This window comes from Rhinolophus sinicus, linkage group LG09 (genome assembly GCF_036562045.2).
Source record: "Rhinolophus sinicus isolate RSC01 linkage group LG09, ASM3656204v1, whole genome shotgun sequence".
Lineage (NCBI taxonomy): Eukaryota > Metazoa > Chordata > Mammalia > Chiroptera > Rhinolophidae > Rhinolophus > Rhinolophus sinicus.
This window is the reverse complement of record NC_133758.1, coordinates 64,926,661-64,953,686: the sequence shown is the minus strand read 5'-3', so window position 1 is coordinate 64,953,686 and position 27,026 is coordinate 64,926,661. Positions and strand designations below refer to the sequence as shown.

General features: G+C 36.9%; 1 protein-coding gene across 5 annotated transcripts in view; it reads left to right on the top strand.

The window, feature by feature from the left end:
- The first annotated feature begins 239 nt into the window (after positions 1-239).
- The window catches only part of POU6F2 (POU class 6 homeobox 2), a 485,143-nt gene continuing 458,356 nt past the window's right edge, over positions 240-27,026 (top strand). For 3 of the 5 annotated variants that reach the window (XM_074340528.1, XM_074340526.1, XM_074340525.1), the window contains exon 1: positions 1,936-2,064. In XM_074340528.1, the coding sequence (XP_074196629.1) occupies positions 1,960-2,064 (105 nt within the window). In that variant the 5' untranslated portion in view covers positions 1,936-1,959. Of the gene's footprint in view, positions 464-1,935; positions 2,065-2,765; positions 2,874-27,026 lie in introns of those variants that run through there. The other 2 variants (XM_074340527.1, XM_019710252.2) reach the window with 2 other exon arrangements.

The window sequence follows — 27,026 nt, the reverse complement described above, 5'->3', positions numbered from 1 at the left end:
AGTGGACACCAGGGCTGCCTTCCAGGGGTGGGGGTCGACAGCCCAGCCCCAGGCTCTTCACCAGCCGACTCCAGGCTGGGCTCCCAGGGGAGCGCAGAAGGCTGCAACGCGGGGTTCTCCGCGCCGGGGAAGGCAGCGCCGCGGGAGGTGGAGGGTCAGGAGCCTGTGGAAATCACTTGGCTCGGCCCTCCTCCGCAACTTTCCCTGGTTCCCCATACTCCTTGTGTGGCCACTGTCTGCCTGGGCAGCGTCCCAGAAGGCGACGCCTGGAGCAGTCGCACCTCACATGCCCTCTGCAAGCCCGCGGGCTTCGGGCAAGTTTTCCATAGCCCTGGCCGATTCCCACAGCAACTCGGGCCGATTTCCCGGCTCGGCTGCCTGTGCCTCCCTCCCCTGCCCGGCCAGAGGTGGCGATGGACACTCGAGCAGCGTCTGAATCTGGGGTAACTGCAGAAGCGCCCGGGTAGGTCAGTCTCCAGAAGCACGGACGGGTTCCCGCGCTCACTGTGCATTTCAGTCCTGTTCAGGAGGGCCTTTCCAGTCGTCAGGTCCCAGGAGGGCTACCCAGTTGGTGCACGGCTTCATTTCGTTTGGGGATGCCAAAGTTTGTGTGTGTGTGTGTGTGTGTGTGTGTGTGTGTGTGTGTGTGTGTACATAAATCTGTTTATATGGAAGCAACTCTTAATGAGAAGTCTATGAAACTTCAATCTCCTAAAGCTTTCTTTTAAAATGTTGAAAATTGGGTTTTTTTCCTGACTTGAAGTTCCTTTTATTTAATTTTTAAGCGATATGATAGAATGCTATAATATACATAATAGTATATATTCTGTATTAAACATTTCTCATAATTTCTTTCTCTCTCAAGCTTAACGTTAGTTTTGAACCTTGAAAAAGTATCCCCATTTTAATAACAGAAAATTTTCCTGTAAAAACATTTTTTTTGGAAATTTAGAGTACTCCAACTAATGAAATTAAATTCACAAAGAAGATTAATGCAAACATTAACAACTCCACAAAGCCATCAAATTAATGGATATTATTTATGGTTTTGGATTTTCAAAGAGCAACTTTGCAATGTCTGTCGGGTTGTATTGAAAATCAGTTTCTGAACTTAATCCTGAAAGAGTTAAATGGCTACTAGGTTATATTCAGATCACCCTTACAATAGCTGACCCATAATACATGAACAATCTATTCTAGAGTGTGTGGGATCAAAAAAGCTTAAATCAAATGAAAAAATTTGAAATATTTGTCATCACATTACATAAGTTTAGATGAGCTGCAAGTAAGTCATTTTCTAACCTTTTAGAAGATGAAAAGTTTAGTGACAACTGTTTACACCCTTTGAATATTTTATATTTGAGTGGTCATAACAGTTTACACAAATAATTGTATATATCCATTTCCAATCAACAAATACCAGCGTATCTGTGTTATGCAACAGTTAACATTTCAAGCTTCTCTATGAAGCTGACGTTAAATAAAATTGCAGAAATTACTGCATATTGTCAAAAGGTCATTTAGAGAATCCGAAAATAAAATCATTAGGGACAGCTTAAGAAAGCTTATATTACTTATAACTGAAAAAATGTATATGGTGGCATAGAAATCCAAGTTTCAATTATCACATGAAGTAGTTAATTTTGTTTTTGTTTTAAACATAGGTTTCTAGAGCATTAAAAAAAATCTCCTACGTTTGTTAAACCTTTAGCGGATGATTACAGCCAATGTTTTGTCTTTGGTGAATAGCTGTTTGTCTCACTTTATTTACTTGGTATTGGATATTTGTCAATGTCATTTCATATCTACAGAAAATTCTTACGCTCTATGGAGGTAGTGAATGTGTGTGTGCGTGTCTGCTGGAGGTCACATGACGGTTTCATCCTATTTGGTGGAGCAGCTTGACTTTTTTTCCCCTTGCTTTTGGTGATGGTTGTGAGTGCAGAAGTTGATTGACAGATGCATGCCAGAAAGCCCCATTCTCCTTTTCAAAGACAACATATGATGGATTGCGATCTCTCAGCCCAGCAGGACACAGGGACCATGCAAGCTGTAATTGGTCAGGTATGGAGTCAGCCATTTCTCAACTCCCCTTTTTTCCACAAGGGTCTCACCATATGATTCACATAATTCATATTTACAGTACCATCTTTCTATCTGTATCTCCAGCTACCTGCCAGCATAGTGCTGAAAGCGCGAAAGGCAAAAGGCACCCATTAAATCTATCCAGGAAACCTCAGCTTAAAACTTCATTGCAATATTTAAAAACTAAAACTAAAACAACAAAAAATATCGAAGAACAAATCTAGTTTATAATTTGGTCTGGTGAAAAAAAAATCTGTTTTTAAGAATTTATTTTCTGTTGAGAATGTAATCTCTGAAAGAAATGAAGTGTGAGAAGAGAATAAAGTGTTATGTTTCCTAGGTAATAGTTAAAATTTTTCTGTTCAATATATTTATTTTGATATTTTTTATGTTCTCCCCTTCCTCCCTCCCTCCCACCCTCCTTTTCTCCCTCCCTCCCACCCACTCTCTCTGGAAAATATAAATATATAAATACACGTGCCTTCACTTCTAACCCAGATGTGTGATTGAGCTTGGTAACTGTAGTAGTGGTCTTGGCTGCAGCACAGGGCGGGCTGCAAATTAAACATTGCCACAATCTGAAAGGTCCAGGTGGTCTGCTTGCGTTTCCTAATGCAATCCAGCACAACAGCTTTAATAAACAGCTCTATTTAGTTCCTCCTCCCTGGATCCAGGGAGGTGAACTGGGCTAGGACTGCTGTGATGAAATGCCAGAAGAATATCTTTCAGTGGCCTCACAAGCTGATTTTTAGAGCTTTCCTGTTCTGTCGTCTTTGTCTTCCAAATGGGTCAGTGAGTCTTGCTCTTTCTGTTCCGTGCTTTCTGTTCAATCTGTACTTTCTGTTTGTGTTGAAATGTTTGCGTTGTAAGCTAAATCAGGAGAGGAAAGGATCATTGTATTTTCATTTGCCTTCAGATAACTGAAGTGGTGAAAGAAATGCTAGTGCCCGGCTGCAAAGGAAGGGTGATTTTTCTGACTAGGATGGGGGTGGGGTGAGGAAAAAGGGGATATATGTGGCTTCTTTCTTTCTTTCTTTCTTTCCTTTTTTTTTTTTTTGTAACGGTGTTTTTGACCAAAACATTTCTAAGTTATCTATGCTTACTTATGAATTGTTAACTTATCAATCAGAATAAGGTTACGAATATTGATAAACTCCTAAAAGTTGTTTTTTGGGTTTTCTTTGCACACTTTCCAATCAGGACAAGCTGGCAAGGTGGTAACACAAAATTTATTTGCTGTATGTTAATAGCATGGTGGAAAATACACAACCTTATTCTGTTTTCAACAAAAATATAGCAAAGCACTTCAGGGTTCTGAAAGCATATGGTTTATTAATACCAGCATGCTTCATAATGTATTTTAGATGGAAAATGTCAAATATATAATATCATGTTTCCACAGGTTCATACTCTCTTAAAAGCAATAGATAGCTCTTTCAACAGCACAATATATTTTTTTAAAATTTCAAGTTGGTTTTGTTTACAGACATATGGGTATATAAAGTGAAGTCTCCAAGGCATATATTTGTTAGGAGAAAATATGTAAGGACTGATTGTCTATACTATTAATACCTATTTCAGTGTAAGTGTTCATTGATTAGCAAGTAAATATATGAAATATAACTAAAAAATTGTGGCATATAGAATTAAATAAATGCCTATTTAAAATGACCTTTTTGTGTATAAATAAACCTTGAGCTCCTGATAACTGTCTTGTCCTGTTTAATAAAACTTTTCTTAGATTTCAAGAATGTTCACTCTCCCATATGTCATAGTATGATCTTAATACTGTACAAAATTACTGTATTTCAGTCCCAAATGAGAAATTGGATTTCATTTTGTATATATTTTCCTTAGTTGGGAAAAGAAAGCTTGGTGAAAAAAAAAGAAATGATACTTCTAATTTGATATTCAATATTGTTTATTGGAAATAATTGCAAAGGCATATATATTTTTTAAAGGTTCAAGTATATATTTCAAAAATAGAATCAGATACCAGACTTAACTTCTAATTTGTTAGGATTTAAAATTGGTTGTTATTATTACACAGCTCTGTATTTTGTGTGTACTCTTAAGTAATTTTTAAAGGCTCAGTATGTCCAGGCACTATATATGTTAATGACTTGTTATGAATACTTTGTAAATAGTTTCGTCAAAGTAACCTCGTTTTCTGAATATTTCATTTCTTATAAATTATTTATTTAAAACTCAGATATTTATTCAAGCTAGTAAATTATAAAAGAAATTGTTCTGAAGGTTGCAAAATTTTCTGTACTAAAAATATACAAACTAAAATGCTTATTACTTTTTGAAACTGAAACACTAAGTATTCAAAAGGAAAAAAATAGTATACTGTCTCATATGTATACCATGAAAGTCAGGAAACCTAAATTTCCAAATCTAGAGCTATAAAAAGAAAGATGGCATACACATTTGAAGTGATTCTCTTTTAATTGTTATAGCACAGGTAAGAATATTGACTCAAATGACTACTTCTAACAGTAAAGACAAGAAAGTGAAAATAATTTTTATTGCCAAGCAATCACTCATAATCAGAAAGAGATGGTTTATTTTTCAGCTTTTGATTTCAATATCACCTTATACCTACTCAGCAGGTGTGACAGTCCCATTTGATAATGCAAATGTTTGTGTGTTACTTTTCACATACATATTGAAATAATCATTATTTTTGTCTTTTTTTTTGTTTGTTTTTTCCCTGTTCTGAGTCCTGTTCCTAAATGGCTTGGGGTTGGAGGTGCAATAACCAGTTTTCAATGGTACTTTCCTTTCAGAATACTGAAAGATTCTTAGGAAATATGGTCTTTAGGATTTTTCATTCATCGCTAGCATCAAATACCCAGTTGCTTCCACTAGAGGGGAAGAGTGGACCTCTGCGTTGCTGGCCAGGATCCAGCTTGGGAGGGTGTACGGGCTTCATGGAGAAACATTGCTCATATATGCCTTTCCCCCAGGATTTTCTCTCCCCCAAGCAAGCAATTAAGCAGCCTAGTACTCGAGAACATACTTCCAGCTTAGTATATAAGATCAAGAAACTTAGTTCATTCATACAGTTTTTGGAAATTAACAGGATTTTTGATATCTGTAGCCAGCTTCCTAGCCCTTTGAACTATGGAATGGATTATTTCCTGCAGATGGTTTTTCAAATTCAAACAAAACAGATAAGCAGGTCTGAGCCGTGGGTTTGAATATCGTTTAAAAATGAAGACTCACATTTCCCCCATCATGTTCATTAAATGTTTACTGCATCTTTTCTTTTTTGCAGACCTGAGCTAGTGAATGACACAGTAGCTCATCAGTATTACAGACCTCCTGTTTTATTTTTTTCTCATCTCATGTCGACGGGTCACCATGTCCAATCCTCTTTCTGGCACTGCTGTCCCCAGAGAACCCTTGGCCAGCCTGCCATCTTGATGTGTAGGCCTGAGGGTCTGGGCTGGCTGCATGTTTCTGTATCCTGACTTCTGCAAATATTATAGAACAGAGGATATTCAATTAGTTGTTAATAAAAATAGCAGATGAGGCCAATGAGATAAAAATATTTACCAAGGATATCTAAGAGTTTGCTAGGAATAGAAGAGACAGATGGTTAAGAGTACTCATTGGTGCTCTTGCAGTGGACATAGCGGAAGTGCTAGCACCAGAGTGAAGAAACCGGATTTAAGAGCTTTGGAAGTGCAATCAATCATAGCTTTTGCAATTTTCCTTACCAGTAAAATGGGTCTTTTTTTTTCAAGGTAAATTTAGACATTTGAAAGCACTTGCAGGTGGCACATTAGAAAGAGAATGCAGTTGTTGCAGATGGTGGTCTCTGTGTGTCCTAATGACTCAGAAGGGACGTGAGGGAGACAGTGCATTAGGCTTGACAGTACCTCAGTGCATGTTTCCTCAGAGGCAGATTTTAAGACACAAAAATATTTCGTTGTTTTAGTACCAAGACCCTTTTATATGTCGGCTGATTTATACCCTCCCTTGCTCCCCAAAGTATTTAATGTGGCTTTAAGAGCAATGTGCTGACCTAGAACACACTCAGGCTGATGTGGAATGGACGTGGCCCAGGGAGGGACCCAGCAATGACAACACACTTGCACATTGTTCTCAGTCCATTTAGACTGGTTTTCAGGCCTCTGTATAAAGATTAAGCTTTGGGGCTAACCTCACTCTGTTTTACACATGCTAAGCATAACTCCGATAAACTCCGAAAAGTCAGTTTTGTAGGTGTGAATGCCCCTTTTTTTTCCTTTTTGTAACAGACATATCATTTCAATAAATTTATGTATTTTGGAGATGTGGAGTTGTTGTTTGGATTTAACTGAGAACACTTTTTTCAGGGTATTACAGGTGAATAGTATACTAGAAAAATACAAATTAATTAAGGATTATTCTTTCTGAATACAAAATAGTGTTAGTATCCCTTTTGTAAGTGTGGAACTCACCACCATTGATTTTATACTATGTATTTCTGATTGACCTACACCCTTTACTCAGTACTCCTACTTAGCAGAAAGTGGATGTTAGCTTTTTATAGTCTATCAGATGAGCTCAATTTTTATTACCTTTAAAATATTTTTAAATTGAAGTTCAGTATATTACCTGAGCAGGTGTTTAAACTGTAAAGCCAATTTTGTCCGTTAAAGTAAAATTTATCAATGTAGTAAGAATACAATATTGTTAACAATAATAATACTAAACAATCAGCACATGAAATCTGGCCTTGAAACCAAATTTTCTTTTCAATTTATAAGGTCAATTAATGAAGCTCTATATACTATTCAAGCATCATTTCAATGTTTAAGAATTTAAAGCTTTTGGATTCATATATCTAGAATATGGAGAAAGGTTGCTGAAACACTTAAAATATGAGTGCTTATGAAAGAAAGTTTGAATGTAACGTGTTTCCTATATGCAAAATCTACAGTACTTGTTCCAGAGGTGAGTGAAAGAAGGCATTCTGTATAAACTACATTTTATCAGTTTAAAGCATCTTTCTCTCTTCATCTTTATTGTTTCCCAAAATTAGAATTTAACTAACATCCGCAAATACTGAAAAACTCCACTTTTCAATTGCATTGTGATATTGTACAAGCTGTTTCTTTTTTCTAACACTTGATAAAGGAGAAAGTAAGTTTGTGAAATAAGATGCCACTATAAAAGGATCAGGCTTGAAGAAAAAATATGCACAAAGGTAAATATTGACCATAATTTGGACACTAAGAAAATATCTAAATTGTACAATTTTTAAATTAATTTGTGGTTTTTTTGGCCAAACTTTTACTTGGGGGATAATAGCTCCTCTAAATACAATTTCAAACCTGCAATTATGTTCTCCTCCCTTATTCCTCCCTCTTTTCCTCCCTCCCTCCATTTCTCCTCCTTCTCCTTCTTTTTCTCCTTCTTCTTCTCCTTCTCTTCTTCCTCCTTTTTAGTAATAGTAGTAGTAGTAGTAGTAGTAGTAGTAGTAGTAATAGTAGCAGTAGTAGATGAGAGTCCAATAAAGTAAGTTACCGAGTTACGTCTTGTTCTGGGATCACATCTCAGTTACTCTGTTAGCCATGTTGTTCTGAGCTGGTCCAAAATTGTAATAAAAATTTATACCAGATTTACTTTGTACACATTTCTTCTGAATCTTAGATTAAAGAAAGGCTTGTGAGAGACTGTCATTACATTTCAGTAAGATTAATTTTTCTTTCTCTTATTTTCTTGTTCTACTCAATTTTACAACGTGAGCCAATATGGTAAAAATTGCCTAATTTTTATTTGATAACTTCCTTCCTGGTTTGCCCTATGCTTCTGTTATTTTTCTTTACCCCAGTTATAATTGACCATGTTACTATTTTAGAGCTACCACTTCTAAATATAAACCATTATATGTAAATAGTAACAAAATAATTGAAAACATATCTTATTATTTATATTAAAGGCAACTCTTTAGGTTTTAAAACACTTTATTTTTCAAGTTGGCTGGTTTCAGAAAATAATTTTTTGTTTTATCACTACCTTGAAAACCTTCATGGTACGGACTCTTTCTTTAAAAGACAGAGATTAGCTGTTGGTACTTAAAACTGCGACCTTATTCCCTTCAGCAGCATTTTTCTAACCTTAACAACAACAACAAAATTGAGGATCAACAGAATATTCTAAATTTCACCTATGTTCAGTTTCCTTTTTTTTTTTTCCTTCAGGGGGTGGATCATTCCAGTGGGAAGAGAGACCCACACAATTTCCCACTCCCATCTCCTAAGGTCAAACACGCAAAATAATGTGTTGACACCTTGCTTATAAAGGAAATAGTTACTCCAGTGCATTGCTCTGAAATTTTGCTGTCTTCCTTCACTGTCATTTCTCCATCAGCTTTTCTTCCCTCTTCTACTGTAATCCAGAGTCAGGGTGATGAGTAATAAATGAAAAATGAATTAATCCTTGTGGGCTGCCCATGCAGCAAAGGGCACTGGACATAGACAAGACCTGAAGCAAAACAAAGCAAAACAGTAGCAGAAAACTCACCGACACACTTACTTCTGTAGTTAGTATTTTTTTGGGAGTTATTTTGTGAGCTTACTTTACCTCACCTAGCAATTTTAGATCACACAACTAAGCAGTAAAATGATACTTTAGGTCAGGACAGATAAAAGTAAGAACAAATCAAAAGGGGGGAAAAAAAGCTTTACAGTTTTTATAACACAAATTTCAAAATTAAGGAACACTTTATTCTTGGAGATTTTACAAGAGTTTGACCAGTGCGTGGGTGTTATGAAATAGCAGCCTTATTAAAAATAGATGTTTCTGGCTGTTCACATGATGTTGACTGTTTGCATATTTTACAACTTTGATTTTTTTCATGAATAATTAGAAATTATTTTAAGAGGAAAGCATTTATCCCTAATACCTAAAAACTTAAAGAAACAGATATACTTTAAAAAATTAAATACCTGTTAAATGGTGTTTCAGCATGGATAAAAAAAATTCAGGTAAACTCTTTAAAAGAATAAAATGTGTCATTTATAGAGAGCTGACTTTTCAGTGCAGAATTCATATACAGATTTTTTTTAATGAAATTATTTTTGAGAGTGAGACGCAACTATTGTGCCAACACAAAAGCGTGGATGCCAGAAACCCTAATTGATATTGAAGCAATATGAAAAAAAAAATAGCTATTTCTAGATCTTCAATTGTATTCCTCCAAAACTGACGGCCGACATGGGTGAGAATGGAGCCAGACACACAGCACTAGGCTGTAGCAGGCCAACTTGTTTCAGAGCTGGTTAACTTTGTAAGCCTTAAATAACACTAGAAAACAAGGCTCTTTAAACCTTTTGGAGTAAAGGTTGAGAGTTGGGACAAATGTAAAATGCTACTTAATGTGCGTGAATAAAGCCAAGAACATCAAGCTCATTTCACTTAGTGTCATTCCCAATGATTCACCATTATGGTCAGGGCAGACTGTGGTCTCTGGCTGAAACAATTTTATCCTTTTTTTTTTTTTTTTTTTTAAGCAGAATGTTCCAGCTTGGATCTTATATCCTTAGGGTTACAATATTGAATTTTGAATCAGGAAACTTAATCTTGCAGCCAGATTTGACAAGATGCTGGTTGAATGGTAGGCAAAAATGATGACTATGGGATGAAATGCCCCAGGTCAGAATTCGGGAAAATAAGAGATTTTTGTGGAAGTTTGGCTGTGATACAAGAACCCTACATTTGAAAATTTCTCACTGTTCGTATCAGCAGATGGTGTTCTAAGGTCTGAAAAGTAGATCACTGCTGTATTCATTTTCTCTGTTTCAAATCTTTTTTAACAAAATGAGTTTTTAACCCATTCGCAGGTGTATTTCTTAGTGTGTTTCTAATTTGCTAATATAAAAGGTGCTTTGTAATATCCAAAAGGTTTCTGGGAACAAAGGATAACATTATTCCTCAAGACAATCATACTTTGTTTCTTGGCAGAACGTTAATACTAAATTCAGGAACCAAAATTGTGTGTGTGTTTTTTCTTTTGAAAACTTTTTTCATTTGTAAATAAAATTATATCTAGATTTCCAGGGACTAAATAATTCAGAGTAAAAATGAAAATGAGGCAATCTAAAACACACACACACACACACACACACACACACACACACACCTTATACATTTTAGCCATGCTTGATTACTTAACCTCTAATAATCTAAAAGCACTTTAAGTCTCTATTTTCAAGTTTAATACACAAAAAAATTATGGTAGGTGTTTACTTAAAATATTGCTCCTCTCCACTACCTTGTTCAAGAGAGTGGAAAAATACTTTGCAACTTCTAGAAATCAAGATTATTGTAGAAATCTGTGTATATGGTTGATCACTATATTGCAAAGGGATGATTATTGTGGTTATTTCCTTCCAAAACCAGGGGCACTTTATTTTGCAGTGTACTTCCATTTTATAGCTACTTTCTACAAGTGCTGAAACATATCAACTGGGATTGTTTTCTCTCTTTCTACCATCATCCATCAAATAGAATTTAAAGAGCTAGTTCAAACGGAATGTGGAGCATCTGTGTAAAACCTACAGAACAAACACAATTCTTAGATGTAGATGACTGAGGGGAGTTACATGGCGGAATCCTGAGTCCTTTAATAATTTTTTATTAAACAGATTATAAAAGTAATATGTGCTTACGATAAGCAATTTCAACAGCCCAAGAGAGTATAAAATGAAAAGTAATGTGCCCTATTATTCCACTCCTCACAAATAACCATGGTCAATAACTTATATATCCTTCCAAAAATGTTCTATGCATGTACAAACTTAGAAAATCTTTATACAACCCAAGTAGATCCATGCTGTGCATAGAGAAGTGCAACATACGTTTTAAAAACATATGTTGAACATCTCATATTACAATAAATGGATCTACATCATTCTCTACTATTTCCTTTTATGGATATACACTGATTTATTTACACAGTTCTCTTTCTTTTTTTTTTTTTTATTGAGATGTAACTGACAAATAGCATTATATTACTTTCAGGTGCACAACATGATTCAGTGTTTGTATATATTGTGAAATGATTACCACAATAAGTAACCAGTTCTCTCTTGATGAGCATCTACCTTCTAAAAAATAAGTTATTCTCTGCAATGAGACTAACAAGTAGAGATGTTTCATTTCTCTTGGCATACAAAATTCCGAAATCTTCCCAATGGGGTTTGCTCTACCAAAAGAACTCATAAGTAGTGTCTCCTAAGAGAAGGCGGGGTGTAATGTTAAAAGTGAAGGATAGCTTTATGCCAGAATAGATTTTTGTCATTTACATATGGAACATTCAAACCAATTAAAATAGCAATAAAGATCACAATATTGTATTTAGTAACAAGTGCCAGTTCCCAATCGGATCCATCATGACTTTAAAGCCTCTATGTTTGTTCTAAGCCACCAACTCAACTGAACAAACCGCATAGCTTGTTTTCTTTCATGGGCCTCAATACTATTTATTAAGATAATTGACAGAGATATATGTTTGCAATGCATGATTCAGTTAGTATACCTAGATTAGTGAAAAGGAGACCAGAAGAAATTCATGGTAATTAATGTCAGGTAAATTCTTGTCTTCTGTATCTCATATCATCAGACCAGTCCTTCAATCATGATAAATAGGTTAAATAATGCAGTCTGGAGAAGCGCTGAATCAAAACTAATCAGACACAGCCCTTGAATTCAATTAATTTAGGGTTTTGGTAAGGTGGACGAAATATATGCTCGCTAAATATTTAAGAGAATGTGAAAAACTATGGTCTACATTTCTTTTAGGTTATGTCTCTGCTCATTCATCTTAACCACATGACTTCACATATGCTAAGAAGAAAGGAAGTGGGTGGTAATGAAATCTTACATTTATGTAAGAGTTGGAAGCGTGAACTGACTGTGATATCTTTCCCAGAACTGATTCTATGGAACTGCTGGTTGGGTGGGTGTATGTTTTCTCCTCGGTTCTTTCCCACAGGTACTGGGACAAGTACCCTGGATAGGAAATAATAATGCTTTTTGTAGGTTTAAAAGTAGCTGGCTCCCTCACTTAAGGCTCCAAACAGGTTCTCAAGAGCAAACTGCAGAGCATATCATTGATATAAATGCTCTCATTTGAAACCCACACCTGTGGGAAGTAGCTACATATCATCATCCCCATTTTATGGAACTGGAAACTGGCTCAGAGAGGTTACATATTTTATTTATAGCTAATGAGTAGAAGTGAGGTTTGAATCAAGACATGCTTTCTGAGAGTTCACTGTTTCCCTCCACACCAGTTCTTAACTCTGGGTGCCTTTAGAACCATGTAGGACAACCTTTGAAAATCTACTGATAGGCAGGATCCACTCCCAGAGATCTGACTTAATTTATCTGGGTATTAGCTTTTGACATAGCTCTATAGATGATTCTGATGCACTGTGTCATAGTGCTTCTTAAAATGAATGAATGTAATTTGAAATAAGAAAAGATACAATTAATATTAAACAATTAACTCCCCCTTCCCCCCAGTCATACATCACAGCACAAAAAAGAGTGGAGGTAATTTAGTCTAGTATTCATTGTGTGTGTGCGTGTGTGTGTGTTCAGTAGGAAGCTTTGTTGAATATCTGAGATTATGTTTTAATAACATTTTTCATCCATAAAAGAGCTAGATATTTAGTCATCTCAAAAATAAAAACAGTAATACGTCTACCAATTAGTGAGCACGTCCTAAGTTACTGAGCGCTTTACAAGAGTAATTTAATCCTCACAATAGCTCTGTGCTGTAGGTGCTGTTACTACTACATTTTGCTAATTAGGTGACTGAGGAAGTGGCACGAGATCACACACACATACAGTTCTGTATGGCAGAACTGGAATGTTACCTAAGGATGTCAGAGGCCAGGGGGTCAGCCCTGATGAAGGCAGGTTTTATGACAGAAATGTCTCCTTTCTTCCTCCTATCCTCCTCCTCCTTTCTCTCCCCTTCTCCCTCCTCCACCCTCTTCTCCCTCCCTCCTTCTCTTTCCTCCTCTTCTTCGTCCTCCTAAGAATCCATAACTCATTCATACCATAAATAAGAATTTTATTGTTGCCATCATTACCTGTTATAATTGGACACTACGTAGTGGTTTGGAAAATGGTTCTTTTATAAAACAAAACAATAAAGCAGATAGTGAGCTTAAGGGTGGAAGAACTGGTGCTGTCTTGTAGGCTTCCTTCACTGAGGTGCTCCTCCCTGGACACGGAGTCACACTGGCCTTGACTCCTAGTTCTCCATGAGACATGCCTTCAGACCTGACAGGCCTGAAACGGAGGCCGCAGGCACTGTCTGTATGCACGAGGAACATGATTTCTGTAGACAATTCCAGGGAAGGTTTAAAAACAAGCTTATATTTCATAACATGTGTGTAAAATAGAAAATACTTGTACTTTATAGTATATATGATATATATTATACATAAAATACATAAAATATAACACAAGTTTATATTTTGTAATAGTCCTCACTCTTTCAGGTTAAGAGCCTCAGAAACTCTTTTGTCTGACTTTCATCTTTTAACTGATTAACATTCTTGCCTGGATTTTAAATCAAGCATTAAATTTGCAAAATGAGCTTGTTTTCCTTCTTCATTCGTCATAAAACTCAACTAAATTCCAGACAAATGTGCATTGGCACCTCTAAACTAATTTTTATGAACTAGTTATGTTGTCATTAAGGGTTACTGTCATGGGAAATTGGCACTTTTATCAAGGGGATATTTCTGAACTCAAATTTTGGAAAACTTTTGAATAATATTATGGTATTTCTTCTATTTCAATTCCATTCAATAAAATAAATAAAGGATATCTTTTATCCTACTTAACAGTTTTTAACTAAATTTCTTCCTGTTAAGTGGCATTTTCAACATTTGTGACCCTGGAAGCCGTAGTGGCCTGAAAAAGAGAAATCTCTCCTCCACCCAGTAGTGTGAAATTTTCACAAAACATTAATTTTGTTTGCATTTCTGTGTTGTAGATACAGGACCAAGAAGAGTTTACACTTAAATATGTCCTTTAACTTTTACACATAATTCAGTTACGTTAGAACTCATGGATCTATGGTTAAGAAACAATATGATGATTTAGTGAAATGAATCACCATGACCTTCAACAAAGTGTGTATTGCTTTGGGACATCAGAAATGAACATAATGCTTGGTAAAGACAGGGCTGATGGACTGGGGCTTATAATCCACTGTAGTATACCTTATATCTTGGCCCACCACCTCTTCCATACCTACATCCTTTCTCTCAGTAACTATTCTGAGTCAAAGGGAGAAGACATGGTTATTGTTCAAACAGATGAGCTGAGTCTTGATAACATTTCCTGTAAGAGCCCAGCAGAGTGGGAAATTGCTGAGATGGGATACAGGTGAGGTGTGTGCTATCCCCTATCTCTCTCTATCTCTGTCTAATCTCTCTCATCTTTTCTTTCTCTTCTTTCCTCCATCCCTTCCTTCTTCTCTCCCTCCCTCCCTCCTTCCCTTGGTCCCTTCCTTCCTTGCTTCCTTCCTTCCTTCCTTCCATCCATCTTAGAATAGTCAAAGAGTGAAAGAGTTGCTATACATGATACAGGTTTTTTCTCTTTATACTCACCATCTTACTGTCTCCCCTTGTTCCGTACTTTCTCAAACAACTCTTAGGTCTTTCTAGAGGTACATCCTGGTATGTAGCAGGTACTCAATAATTGCTTTGGGCTGATTTCTTTATTACAACTGTCACTCTTCTAATTTATATCTTGGTAGAATGCTCTTCTCACATGGTTTTGAAACCTTGAGTTGTCCTTGCTCCATTTAGTTCCCTCCTAGTATTCCTTGTCTGAGAATTTGTTTGTGTTCTACTCCTAGTTTCATTTCAAAATATGTAAATAGATTATCCTTGAAAATTATTATTTGCCATTTTTATATTGATGTCTAAAAGGAAAGAGGCTTCCTCAGCTGTAGTTTCTTATTCATATTCCATACTGCATTTAATTTAAACAGCCACCACCACAGTATCCAGTGGATGCTAATTTTTAGCACATCTTAATGTTGAATCTTAAATTATGAAGGATGGATGCAAGTTCTTATATAACAGACCTTAAAAGACAAAGAAGAGTGGAGAATGAGAACACACAATTTGTTTCAGAAGTTTACAATGACTAGATGTTAAATTGTATGTGGATAAAATAAGCAAGACATGACCAAATAAATAAATAAATAAATAAATAAATAAATAAATAAATGACATCTGATAAATCTGATGTCATTGTTTTCAGGGATTTCATGAAAATATTCTTATATTTGTTTAGTGGTGAAGTCTGTTTGAACACTTTGTCACCTCTAAATAATAGTCCTTAAAGCATTACTCTGGGTAGAAAGATTGTCTTACATGTTAGCAATGTTTTCTGCTACCAGACCAATTGACTGTGAATAATTTTCATCTTTCTACAGTTTGGGAGATGGATTCAAATCATGCTTTAAAACTCTTAATACCAAAGGCCATAGAGTAATTGGCCATTGCATGTGTACTTACAAATTGAAAAAATTAATGAATAAAAAAGTCTAATGAATGAATAAATTATTTTGGTACTTGGAAAACAATGAGATAAATTTAGGATCTACTCTAGTTGATTCTTGAATTAAATTTTCTAAAAATAACATAAGGAAAGATATGTTAATAAATTGTTTTACATTTTATATTTCTGAGGGTAAGCAAATGGCAACATATAAACATTTGAAGTTTAAGTTTTTCTTGTTTTCAGCTGTATTTTAAGCATAATAATGAAATTGGTATTACTCTTCTGCATGACAATTGGACGTAAAAAGAATATAGGCATAGTTAGAAAAGAAAAAAAAAGATTTTTAGACCAGGTCAGTAAAAAATGAAGTGTTGATTGTTTGGTTTCATTTATTTGAATGAATGTTGTACAATACAGTTATGAGTTTCAAGTTTCAAATTAGAATTATAAAATATGAAATGGTGTCTAAAGAGAAAAACATGAAAATGCCAAGGATATTGTTTGACGGCAAAATGGGGGTTTTTCAGGGTTTGCAGTTTTTAGGTTTATGATTCCAAAAGCAGCCCAAAGGAAAGTCTGTCTAGCATCTGAAGTAAGACTGAGCAATACCAACATTTGAATTTCAGGATTTTACACACATGCGCGCATGCAAACACACGCGTACACATATGCATGCAGACACACATGAATCAGTGGTTTTTCTAGATAGGTAATCTTTACTTTGTTCTTCCTCACAAGAGGTCAAAGCTTGTGAGACTCTAAAGTACTTCTGGTTTGACCCTTCACTAGAATTCCACGGCAGAGGAGGTGTCTGATGCTCTGAGGACATCAGGCCTCTTAGTAGATAGTCAAGGGGAGCAACATGTCTCAGGGGCTGGAGTTCTCCCTCAGGGGGCAGAATTGAACTCTAGTCCTTCCTTTGTGCCTTTTACTGTCTTGTCTATCCTAAAAGTGACTTTTCTACTTGGCTTAACAAACTCTTTGTTCACCTAGAAGTCAAAGTATCTGAGGCTAACAGAAAGGCAAAACCATCAATTTTGATAGTGCCAACAGATTCTTTGTTATTCTCAATTTTCCTGTAGTAATGGAGATTTGGATAAATATCATGTCATCGTCCCTTCCTAAAAGAATGGGATCTCCAAACTGCAGGAGTGTTCCATGGAGAAGGCTGGGTGAAGCAACAACCTAGAAACAGGAAACCTGTAGGAGAAATAGGGAAGTCTGATAGGAGAGGCAGAGGGTCTGCAATAGAGGTGAGGTACCATCAGGGTGTCATGAGTGGCACCTAGCAGCTTCCAGGGGAGGTAGGGGGAGAGGAGGTAGGGAGAGAGAAGAAGGAACATGAATTCTGCAGGTCCTGGAGAAGGAAGGGAAGGGAATTCAGCGAGGAAAATGTGCTTACCAGGACAATGGTGCAGAGAGAAGAGTTTGGGCACAGAAATAAGGTGGCTGCCTGACTAAACAGGAAGCAGGGCCGGAGTGGGACAAGAAGGCTGACATGAGTGCTCTTTCTAGTGCTATGATGGGAGCTGATAAACAGCTTGGCTCAGTCTGAGCATGAGGTGCTGATCAGCAGCCTTCAGGATAAGGAAACGTTGTGTGGTCAGAGAAACAGGCTGGCTTTGCCTTCTTTTCCCCATTGCCCATTTTTTCCCTGCCACTTTCATTTCCCCCCATGATTCAGCCCCTCCTCATTCCAATTCATACTGCTGTTGATCCCCAGATAAAATCTCACATCCTGCCATTTTGATCTTGTCACTCCTTTGTTCAGGCTCCTCTCCCCACCACAGTCTCATTTCCTAATGTGGCAATGTTTAAACTCTCCCCAGTCTAGCACCATCTTACTTTCCCAGTCCCAGACTCCCAACAGTCCCCTACTGCCAGGCTGCTGTACTCAGATCTTCTCATGGAGCCCTCCAAAGGGATTCTTGTTATGTGCCAGACACTATTCTAAGAATTTTACATATTTTACATATATATACACACACACACACACATATACATATATATATATATATATATATATATATATATATATATATATATATATATACATACATACATATATATATGTATCAACAGAAATAAGTGACAGAATTAGGATGTAAATCAGGCAGTCTGACTCTTGACTTGCTTATTTCTGCAAAGGATGGAATAGCCTTCCATTCACTTAAGCTTAGAACCTCAGTCATCTTTGCTTCTCCCTTGCCCTCACCTGTCACATTTAATGAATGGTCATAGCTCATGGAATCTACCTGGGTTAAAAATTCTTTGTCCACTCTTGCTTCCACCTTCTCTTTTAGACTTTTGTTCCTTTCACCTGGATTATTGAACTAATGAACTTATAGTCTTCCTATGTCTATGTTTTCTGTATATCAGTGACTTTCGAATATTTCTACTTTCAAACAAATTTAACATAGAAGCCCCAAATGTAGAACAAAGACAGCAGGCTCTGATTGAAGTTGAAGGAGGAACCCAGATTCCCACCTGCCCTGTGTTGACTTTGTCTCCCATGCCAGCCTCTGGTCCCTCAGTGGAAACTTCGGGGTGTAAAATCTGCTAATGGGCCAAATATTGGATAATTTCCTCAAGATTCAACTCTGAGTCTACTCCTCCGTGTTCTGAAACACTCAATGGTTTAAAGACTCCGTAATGAGGTCATGGGAGCCTCCACACTATCTTTCCCAGGTTTGTTTATATTCCTTCCCTCCTTCCACTCATACTCCAAATTCTAGTCTAGATGAACTAGACCACTCACTTTCTCAAACATCTGCAGTTTCTTTCTCCCATGCTTTTCATTTCCCATCACAATTTCTGTTTACTTAAATCCTGTCCATCTTTCTGAAATAAGGAGGCCTCTACATATTGGCCCAATCGTATGCACCCTCACAGCACATTGTGCCTTTTTTTAGCATCCGTTTTCTGCTTTGTGTTAGGGTTATTGTAAACCTGTGAGCTATTTCCCCTTGAGGATAACCTTTCAAGGTTTATCATTTATATTTCCCTTTGGTGCCAGCACTAAGCACAAATGTATTACATTTAGTACACAAATGTATTACGAATAGTGAAAATAATTCCTTCATTCAACAAGTATTTATTGGGCATTTGTTAGGCCAATTTCTCGGTCCCAGCTGTTATAGCACTGAAACGTATGAGCAGATATGATAAGGTCTTCCTTTTCTGCAGAAGTATGAATTTCATATAGTTGCAGAAGTTTTGGAGGAAAGAGGGCATCAAGTGAAACAGATCCAAGCCCCTTATTGACTCAAAGAAGTGAAATGATTTAACAGAGGTCAATGGCCAAATGGATGAGAGAGACCCCATTCTCTGGACATTATGTCACAGCTCCAAGGTAGCCATGCATAATTTCTTGTTAGTTCAGAAAAGTGGGCAAAATAGAGATTGTTCTTTGCAAAATTATCTTTATATCTATTTCCTGTGACCATTTTTATAATGCTTAAGTCTTTTCTCTTTCTCTCCTTCCCTCTCTGTCCCATCCTTGCCAGCAACCCCTGCCCCCAGCAATCCTATGAACAATGTATGCTTACCATTGCTCTGCTACTCATTCCAGTTAATGAATTACCTGTGACATTGCTTAGAGCCTGCAACTTCCTGAGGTCAGGAGTGGGGGAGGGAGTCTTCTTCCAAGTTGTTTATCCAGCATATTCTAGTTTGAGCTGTCTTTAAGTGATTAAGGTGTACAAGAATGAATTTTAACAACTCAGGAGAGGTTGAAGCCAGCTCTGAAAGAAAGAGGGAGTTTACATAACATACAACATTCCTCATGTTTACAGAGCATACCTATATCTAGACATAGGTATATTTTGATAGTTATTTCATGGGCTACATAGCAAGCCATTACGTCATCTGAACATCTATAAAAAGCACAGACATGCTCTGTGAAGTATTTTTAATTCAAGGAGAATGTTAGGAAAATGTAAGCAGTAAATATTTTTTGGTGTTAATTATGTTAGTTGTTTTAAGGGTGAGTCAGAAGGGGACAAGGCAAGAAAGGATAGACCAACACATCAAGTATAAAGACTCAACAATGGGAAGCCCAGTAGTGGGCGTTAGATAGTTAGCTTTAGGAGATAGACGCTGGAATGGAAGTAGTGGGCACTTGGGGGTAGTTTCATAGCATTTCCACTTTATATACTTCTCCACATGGCATTTGAGGAATATTATGGGCAATTTCTGCTGTTTGGCCACAGAAGAAGGAATTCCCTATTCCTTGTAGAACTGTAAGGTCCCAGTGGATATTTTTCCACAGAAGCTACTTGAGGCAGGGATCATATTTTCCCCACAGCCTCTAGCGCAATGCTTTACACATAATAAGCACTCAATAAAGATTTGTCCAGTATATGAACACATAGGGTTTCCATAAAGACATGATCCAAAGCTCTTCAAGTGGTCCTTACTCAATTTTTACTGCCATTCGAACTTACAGTTCCCATAGCAACAATAATTTGTACCCCTCCAGCATATGTGGTATTTAGTGTTTCCGTATGTGGTGTCAACTTTCATGTCATAATATACTATGTATGCCACTGGTGAAGTTACAGTTGTTTGGGGAACCACAGACTTTCCCATCTAAAACAAGCCCTTGCTGGCCGTACTAGTCCGTGCAGAGGTAACATTCACTGAATGTCCTTTTTCATGCCTAACTCCCTGTCCCTGGCGCTGGCCCCTCAGTTCGGTTGACACATCAAGTTATAGCTTATGTGCTGATTATAATGACAATTCTGTGCTTAACGGTTTTTTTGCTAGTAACAGTATGACATCAACATTTCTAAAGGTCACTTTTATATTTCCTATTGTTTTGTTGGGGGTACTTTTATATTATACCTATAGTTTGAAAAGGGGGATCAAGTCAAGAGTTGGTTTGTGTAAGATATTCCTAGGGACGATGACATAGAATAAATATGTCACTTCATCCTGCCTCATGCAACCAAAGATGAAGTGTAATGGCATCATTTTCCTAAAGTAGATACTTTAACTTTTCATTTTCTGTTTATAATTACAGAATTTTTTAAAGGGAGTTTCTTGAAATTTAGGAAAGTAACTAAACTTTCTCTTAGTTCTATTAGTTCTTAATTGACCATCATGAGTAGAAAACCAAAGAAAGGGGTCAGTGTACAGCGAGGGGGAGCTTAGGGGAAGGGAAGGGGAGTAAAATGGTCTCCTCTCCAGGACCCAGCAGCACATTCTTGTGGGTGCCGGAGCACACTGTTTACGCAGACTGGCCTGGAGCCAGCACATATTTCTGTCTGTGTTTCTGGAAGCTTACAGAGCTATCTGTTGTGCTCTCTAAGGGAAAACCTCAGCGTATCTATGTCTTTCTAAACTGAGAGCACCTTATTGTTTAAGACTCATTGACTTACAAGGCCTTTCCCCCTTCTGGTGATCACTGAAACAGTTAGTGGAGCAAGTATGATATTTTACGAATGTTTATTACATATCAGCAGCTAGCATCAGGTTCCTGTCCACTGTTACTGCTTCGCCAAATGTGTTCTTAATCCCTTCCACATCTCCCACCCTCTCCATTCTTTCAACACACACACACACCCCTTCCTACTCAATTTACAACTAGATATCAAGCTCCATCTTTTTTATTTAGAGCCCTGGCCTCAACACTGAACACTTAGAGTCTTTATTTCTCCTTCATAAGTCATAAATGGGCTCACTCAAACACATCTATTGAAATGGAATAAAAACACTCCAAAATTTTGCTTATAGAATATCTAGGAAAGACTGGGGCTAAAGGAGACATTTTTCCCACTCTTGTTCATTGATGTCTTCTTGGCACAATATACAGGGTCTTCTGGCACAATATCTTGTTCCATCCTTATCAACAACGTGACCTTTCCTTTTCCTTATATCTTCCAGCACTCCAGTCCTTGGCAAGTCAAAAATGACTAGTCCAGTGTTCTTTGTTCAGTCTGATAAATGAATTCATACCTAAGTGTTAATATGTGAACCACCAGGTAGTGATTATATTTTTAAAAGAGTTTCATGGCATTACAGTATATTAACCTTAAAGATTAATTTAATGGTGGGGGTTTCACGTTGGGCGGGTGACAGAGATGTTTCTGAGTGACTAGTCCACTCTACCTCTTGACCCATACCACTTATAAGGCCACTTTCTCTGCCTTTATGTATTACCTATTCCTGATAGTGCCTATACGCTGTGTAGACAGTTTAAAAATAACTTCTTATGGGTATAGCAGCACTAAATTTCCATACTGAGACAAAATATACTAGAAAGATCATTTTGCATTGCAGGCAATTTTGATGTTTTTAAAGTTAGGTAGAGTTTATAACCATAATTGAGGACATATAATGATAATTGATTGATTAATTAATTCACGTGATTTTTATTGAGTGCCTGCTATGGGCCAGACACTATATAATTTACTGGAGAAAGAATGATGGTCAATTGTGGTCATTGTCCTCACCTAGATTGCAGTGTAGATAAGGAAAGATATGAAAAACAAATAAAAAAACAGAGAAAATTATAAATTGTGATAAGTACCAGGAAGAAAAGAAAAGGTATTGCTAAGATAGTGAATTATGATCGTCAGTGGGATACTTACTTTAGACGGGGGAATGGGGGAAGGTCATGTTTAAGCTAAGTCCTGAAGGTTGGGTAGTCAGCTTGTGGAGGATGGGGCTGGAGATGGAATGGGAACGATGATGATGATGGCGATGGTGGGGTGGTGATGGAGGTGGTGATGGTGGTTATGAATCACAGTGAGGTTTAAAACTACTCTCTGGTAAAAATAACAAAGCTACATCAAATGTTACTCTTTGGCATTTTATTTAAGATGACCTAAAAATAATAACAATTAGGATGATAGTAAATAACTTGTTTAAACTTACTTTTGCTTGTGAACAATTTACTCTTCAAAGTACATTTAGTGGCAAAGGAGCAAGCAATATTTCCAGGACTTATGTATATGTTTATATTTTAGATAACGAATTCTAGAAAAAACAAAGTGACTGCTGTTATTCTGTTCTTTTTTTTAAACTTTTTTTATTAATTTCAGGTGTACAAAACAATATAATAGTTAAAAATTTATCATTTATATCCCTCACACAGTGAAAACCCCCATCCCCCCATCTACTATTCCTCTGACATCGCACACAGCCATTACATTTCCACTGTCTCTATGCCTAATGCTGTACTCTACCTCTTGTAACTATACATATATATATAAAATTGTAGTTGACATTCATTGTTGTTCAGCTTCAGCTTCAGGTGTACAGTGCAGTGATCAGGCATCTACATCAGTTCTTCTTTAGGCAAAACTCAGGAGTTTTGAAACCAGTTTCTTATATAGAACTAGTTTTGCCTTGAGGTCAATGCTTTACAAGTCTCAGGGGGAAAAATAAGATTTTAGGGCACTAAACTGATTACTGACCTGTTGTTTTGGTAATTTATTGATTTGATCAATTTCTTCAAAGCACTAACTTGTTTTTCTCTTCAGGGGAACTTCTGAGTACATTCTGATGGTTGGTGTGTCCTTCTGAGCCATGCTCTTCGCTCTTCCTTTTCTTTTCTCTCCTGCCAAAACATCTTTAGCATATAATGAAGGTTTCATTAAGGATCAAGTATTAATGTTAAGTAGTGAACAGACATGGTGTTTTAAAATTTGCTGAGTTGTAGCAATTTTATTCAATTTTATTCATTATCGATGGGGGAACACCTTGTGAAAAACCGACACAATTTAGTTATCCTTTGCTTTTGAATTTGGAAGATTTAATGACATGAAAAGAATCTTAGTTATTTTGTTAATTGGAAAAAGCAAGTTATAATACATTATGTACTACATGCTTCAGCTTTATAAATAATACAAAAATATGAAATGCATATCTAAATATTTTTATATGCATACAAGGACCATCAAGCATATACTAAAATGTTAATCTCTTACCAGTGGGTTATTTTGAGAAAATTTTCTGGTTTTTCCTTTCCTAAATTCTAAATTTCAGCAATGAAGTGGCTACTTCCGAAATAAACCATAAACAAAACAATACAATGTTTTGACCTTTGACCTGGCAATTCTAGTAATTTAGAAAATAATCAAAGATCTGGTGAACAAATTATGTCACTTATACTACACTCATACACAAAAAAGGGAGTGTCTGACGTCTTAAAAGAGGGGAGTAAATGTATTAAGATAAATATAGATCATGTGACATTAAAATTTTGTTTTCAGAGAAGGTGAATGACCTGGGTGTATGCTTGTGATTTAATGTGTAATGTTAAGTGAAAAACATTATTTTGTGTAGTAATATACTAATTATGTAAAACATAAAATGTATGTTTACATTTAAAATGTATGTGTAGGAAAAAAAACACAGATAAATAACCAAACTTTTGGCAGTGTTAATTTCTAGGTTTGGGGAATCACATTTCTTAATTTTTCAAGGAACGGGCATTCCCTTTAAAATGACATATATAAACATTATTGTAGTTTTTTAAAAAGAATCAGAACAAGATAACCCAGATAAGAATTCATTTAGTTGTTTTGCTGGAAATAATTAGGCCTAGAACATGTTACTTTTCTCTTGTGTTCAGCCAGTGGCTTAAGTAAACAAGAGCAAATAATAGCCTTGAATTTCTTGAACACATCTTATACACTGTCTAAACTCTGGAGAAATACAGCGAAATCTCAAGCTTTAGGATTGAACTATCGGATTGTCTGAACAGTTATTGCTCGGACATACTGTTAATATGATTATTAGACGCTTATTAACTTTGTGCAATTAATTAGGAGGGTTCAATCAGATTAATAAGCAACAGAAGGGTTTCCTAAAGCATTTTTGCTTATTGTACAAATGGAATAAGAATTGGCTGTATTAACCTCTATTCCCCTGTTAAGCTACAGGACAAACCCAGTGTGTGAACTGACCCAATTGCTTAGGCAATCCATGGACCCCTGGCTTGGGTGAAGGAAACCTAGGGATGAGCAGTGCCCCGTCCAGAGGAGGCCCTCCATAAATGACTGGTCAGAGGGCACCTAAAACACATTTGGTCCAGTCTATATCCCATCCCACTGTTTCAGCTGGAAGGTAAATACAGTTGACCCTGAAACAACACAGGTTTGAATGTGCAGGTCTTCTTCTATGCGGATTTTTTTTCAATAAATACTGTAAATGTTGTTTTCTCTTTGTTTGGTTTTTGTTAACATTTTCTTTTCTACAGCTTACTTTATTGTAAGAATACAGTATACAATATATATAACAAAGTATGTGCTAATCTACTGCTTATGTTATCAGTAAGGCTTCTGGTAAACAGTAGGCTATTAGCAGTGAAGTTTTGGGGGAAGTCAAAATTCATACACAGATTTTCAACTGTGTGGATGGCTGGCACCCCTAACCTCTTTGTTGTTCAAGGATCAAGTGTACTTTATATACGATATTTACATGAATGCTACCTGTCTGGGGTAAAAAAGTAAAAACAGGAGGAGTAATTGTATTAATAGTAATAAAAGGATCCTGAAAATCCTGGCTGCCCAATATTGTGCACCTGCTGTATGCCAGGCCCTGCAAGAGATGCTGGCATTTGTCCTCACAATAATCCATGGCACCCGCCCCTGATTTACTCTAGGACTTGTCCTTGTCTGATGGTTACAACATGTGAAAAGACACAGTGACCAGGCTCTTGACACACACGGTGTCCCATGCCCTTTACCCCTTGGACAAACCTCTCAGTTTTGGTCTGTGCTCTGATGGTGTTCCATCTAGGTCTGAGACAGATGAGATTCAAGGTGAGAGAAAGAACAAATCTGGTAAGGTAATTCTGTCACTCACCTCATCTTCATAATCTTCCCTGCACTTCCTCTGCTGCTTACCCTGGTATTGATCGTGTCACAGGCTATAGCAGACCAAGGCAGGGGGCTGAAAACCTTTCTCTGCAACCCTCGCCAGAGCCCCTGTCTCAGCTCCAAGAAGAAAAGCCTGCTGTGAAAACAATCAGTGCATTTGCTTTAGATCTAAGTGACTCCAACTAGGTCGATGCTTCATGCTGATGTGTTGAAAACATTTTAAAAATTTCTCAGAGTATGATTTCCACTGGAACACTGCAGTATGTGTCTCAGTGTCTGAGGGTCTGCAGTTGTTATTTCCCCTAACGCAGTGGCAACTACTTCCTGCCACAGCACACAAAAGCAGTAGGAAAACGGAGGCTTTTGTCTGCGTGGATATTTACTAGGAAGGTTTTTTGGGAGAAAGGGAGGAACGTGTGCAGATCTGGTTGGTAGCCACGTGTTATTGTGACCTGCAGTGGTAGGGTTTTTGTTTTTGTTTGTTTTACTCCTGAAGTGAATAGGATCCAGTGTTGACTAACTGTAAATGTGAGGGAATGGACAGCTCTCTTGTTTGGTTTTGAGTTTTGAGATTTTCTTTGTTTTGGCACAGACTTTCCGAAAGCCAACTATTTATAATAATGCTGTGAGTGACTTTATCTTCTGAAAGATCCATCAGAACCCTGAACATTTGTTTATATTCAGAAACAATTGGACCTCTTCATCACATTTTGGCATCAAGTGGCAAAACAGGCACTACAGAAAGGAGCGATCTGCACCCAAATTAATATTTATTTACTCTGTGGCAGAGACCCAGGACAATATTTAATGGTAGAATGTACAACAACAAAATTTCCACCTGAAAAATCATCCCTAAAGGAAGGGACTGCTGCACTAGCATTTACTCGATGTTGGGGACATGATAAGGGGTAAGGGGTCCAGTTTAAAAGTGTAGGGGTCAAGGACATTTATAAACATGTTATACCTGATCACATTTCTAAGCTCCCCATGTTAGTTATTAATAATAGAACCCAGGATTTGTTAAAAGCAAAACAAAATGAATCTAACACACCTTCAGATTACGTTTCCTTTATTTCGAGTTGAAGCCAGAGGACTGCCATTAGGGCTTTTTGTTTTTCCCATATCGTTTTGGAAGATTTGTAGATAAATGAGAGTATAATGTTCCATCTGCCAAGTCCTGTCAAAAGTATGTGTGTCTGTTAAGCTGAGTTTTCTTTGCAATGCATCATTTGAACCAAATGTTGGGGTTTCCTTCTAGGCATGAACTCTGGGGTTGTGTGACCCTGTGTGCTGGTTCTGGTTCTACTACCAAGATGCTGAGAGAATGTTCTTATAGTGATCCCAGAGGAAGTGGCAAATCAGTGCTCTTCTTCAGATGTTTCGCTGATTTTTCAGAATGCCTACCAATAGGAAAATTTCCACAAATCTATACTCTGTGGGTTTATTGTATAAATCCCAGGGGAAGCGTTGTCACGTTTCCTTTAGTCAAATGAGTGAGGTCCCCTTTTGCTTTGATTTGCTGCTTCTCCAAAAGGTTAGATTTATTTTATGTCAGAATCATTCCTTATTCAT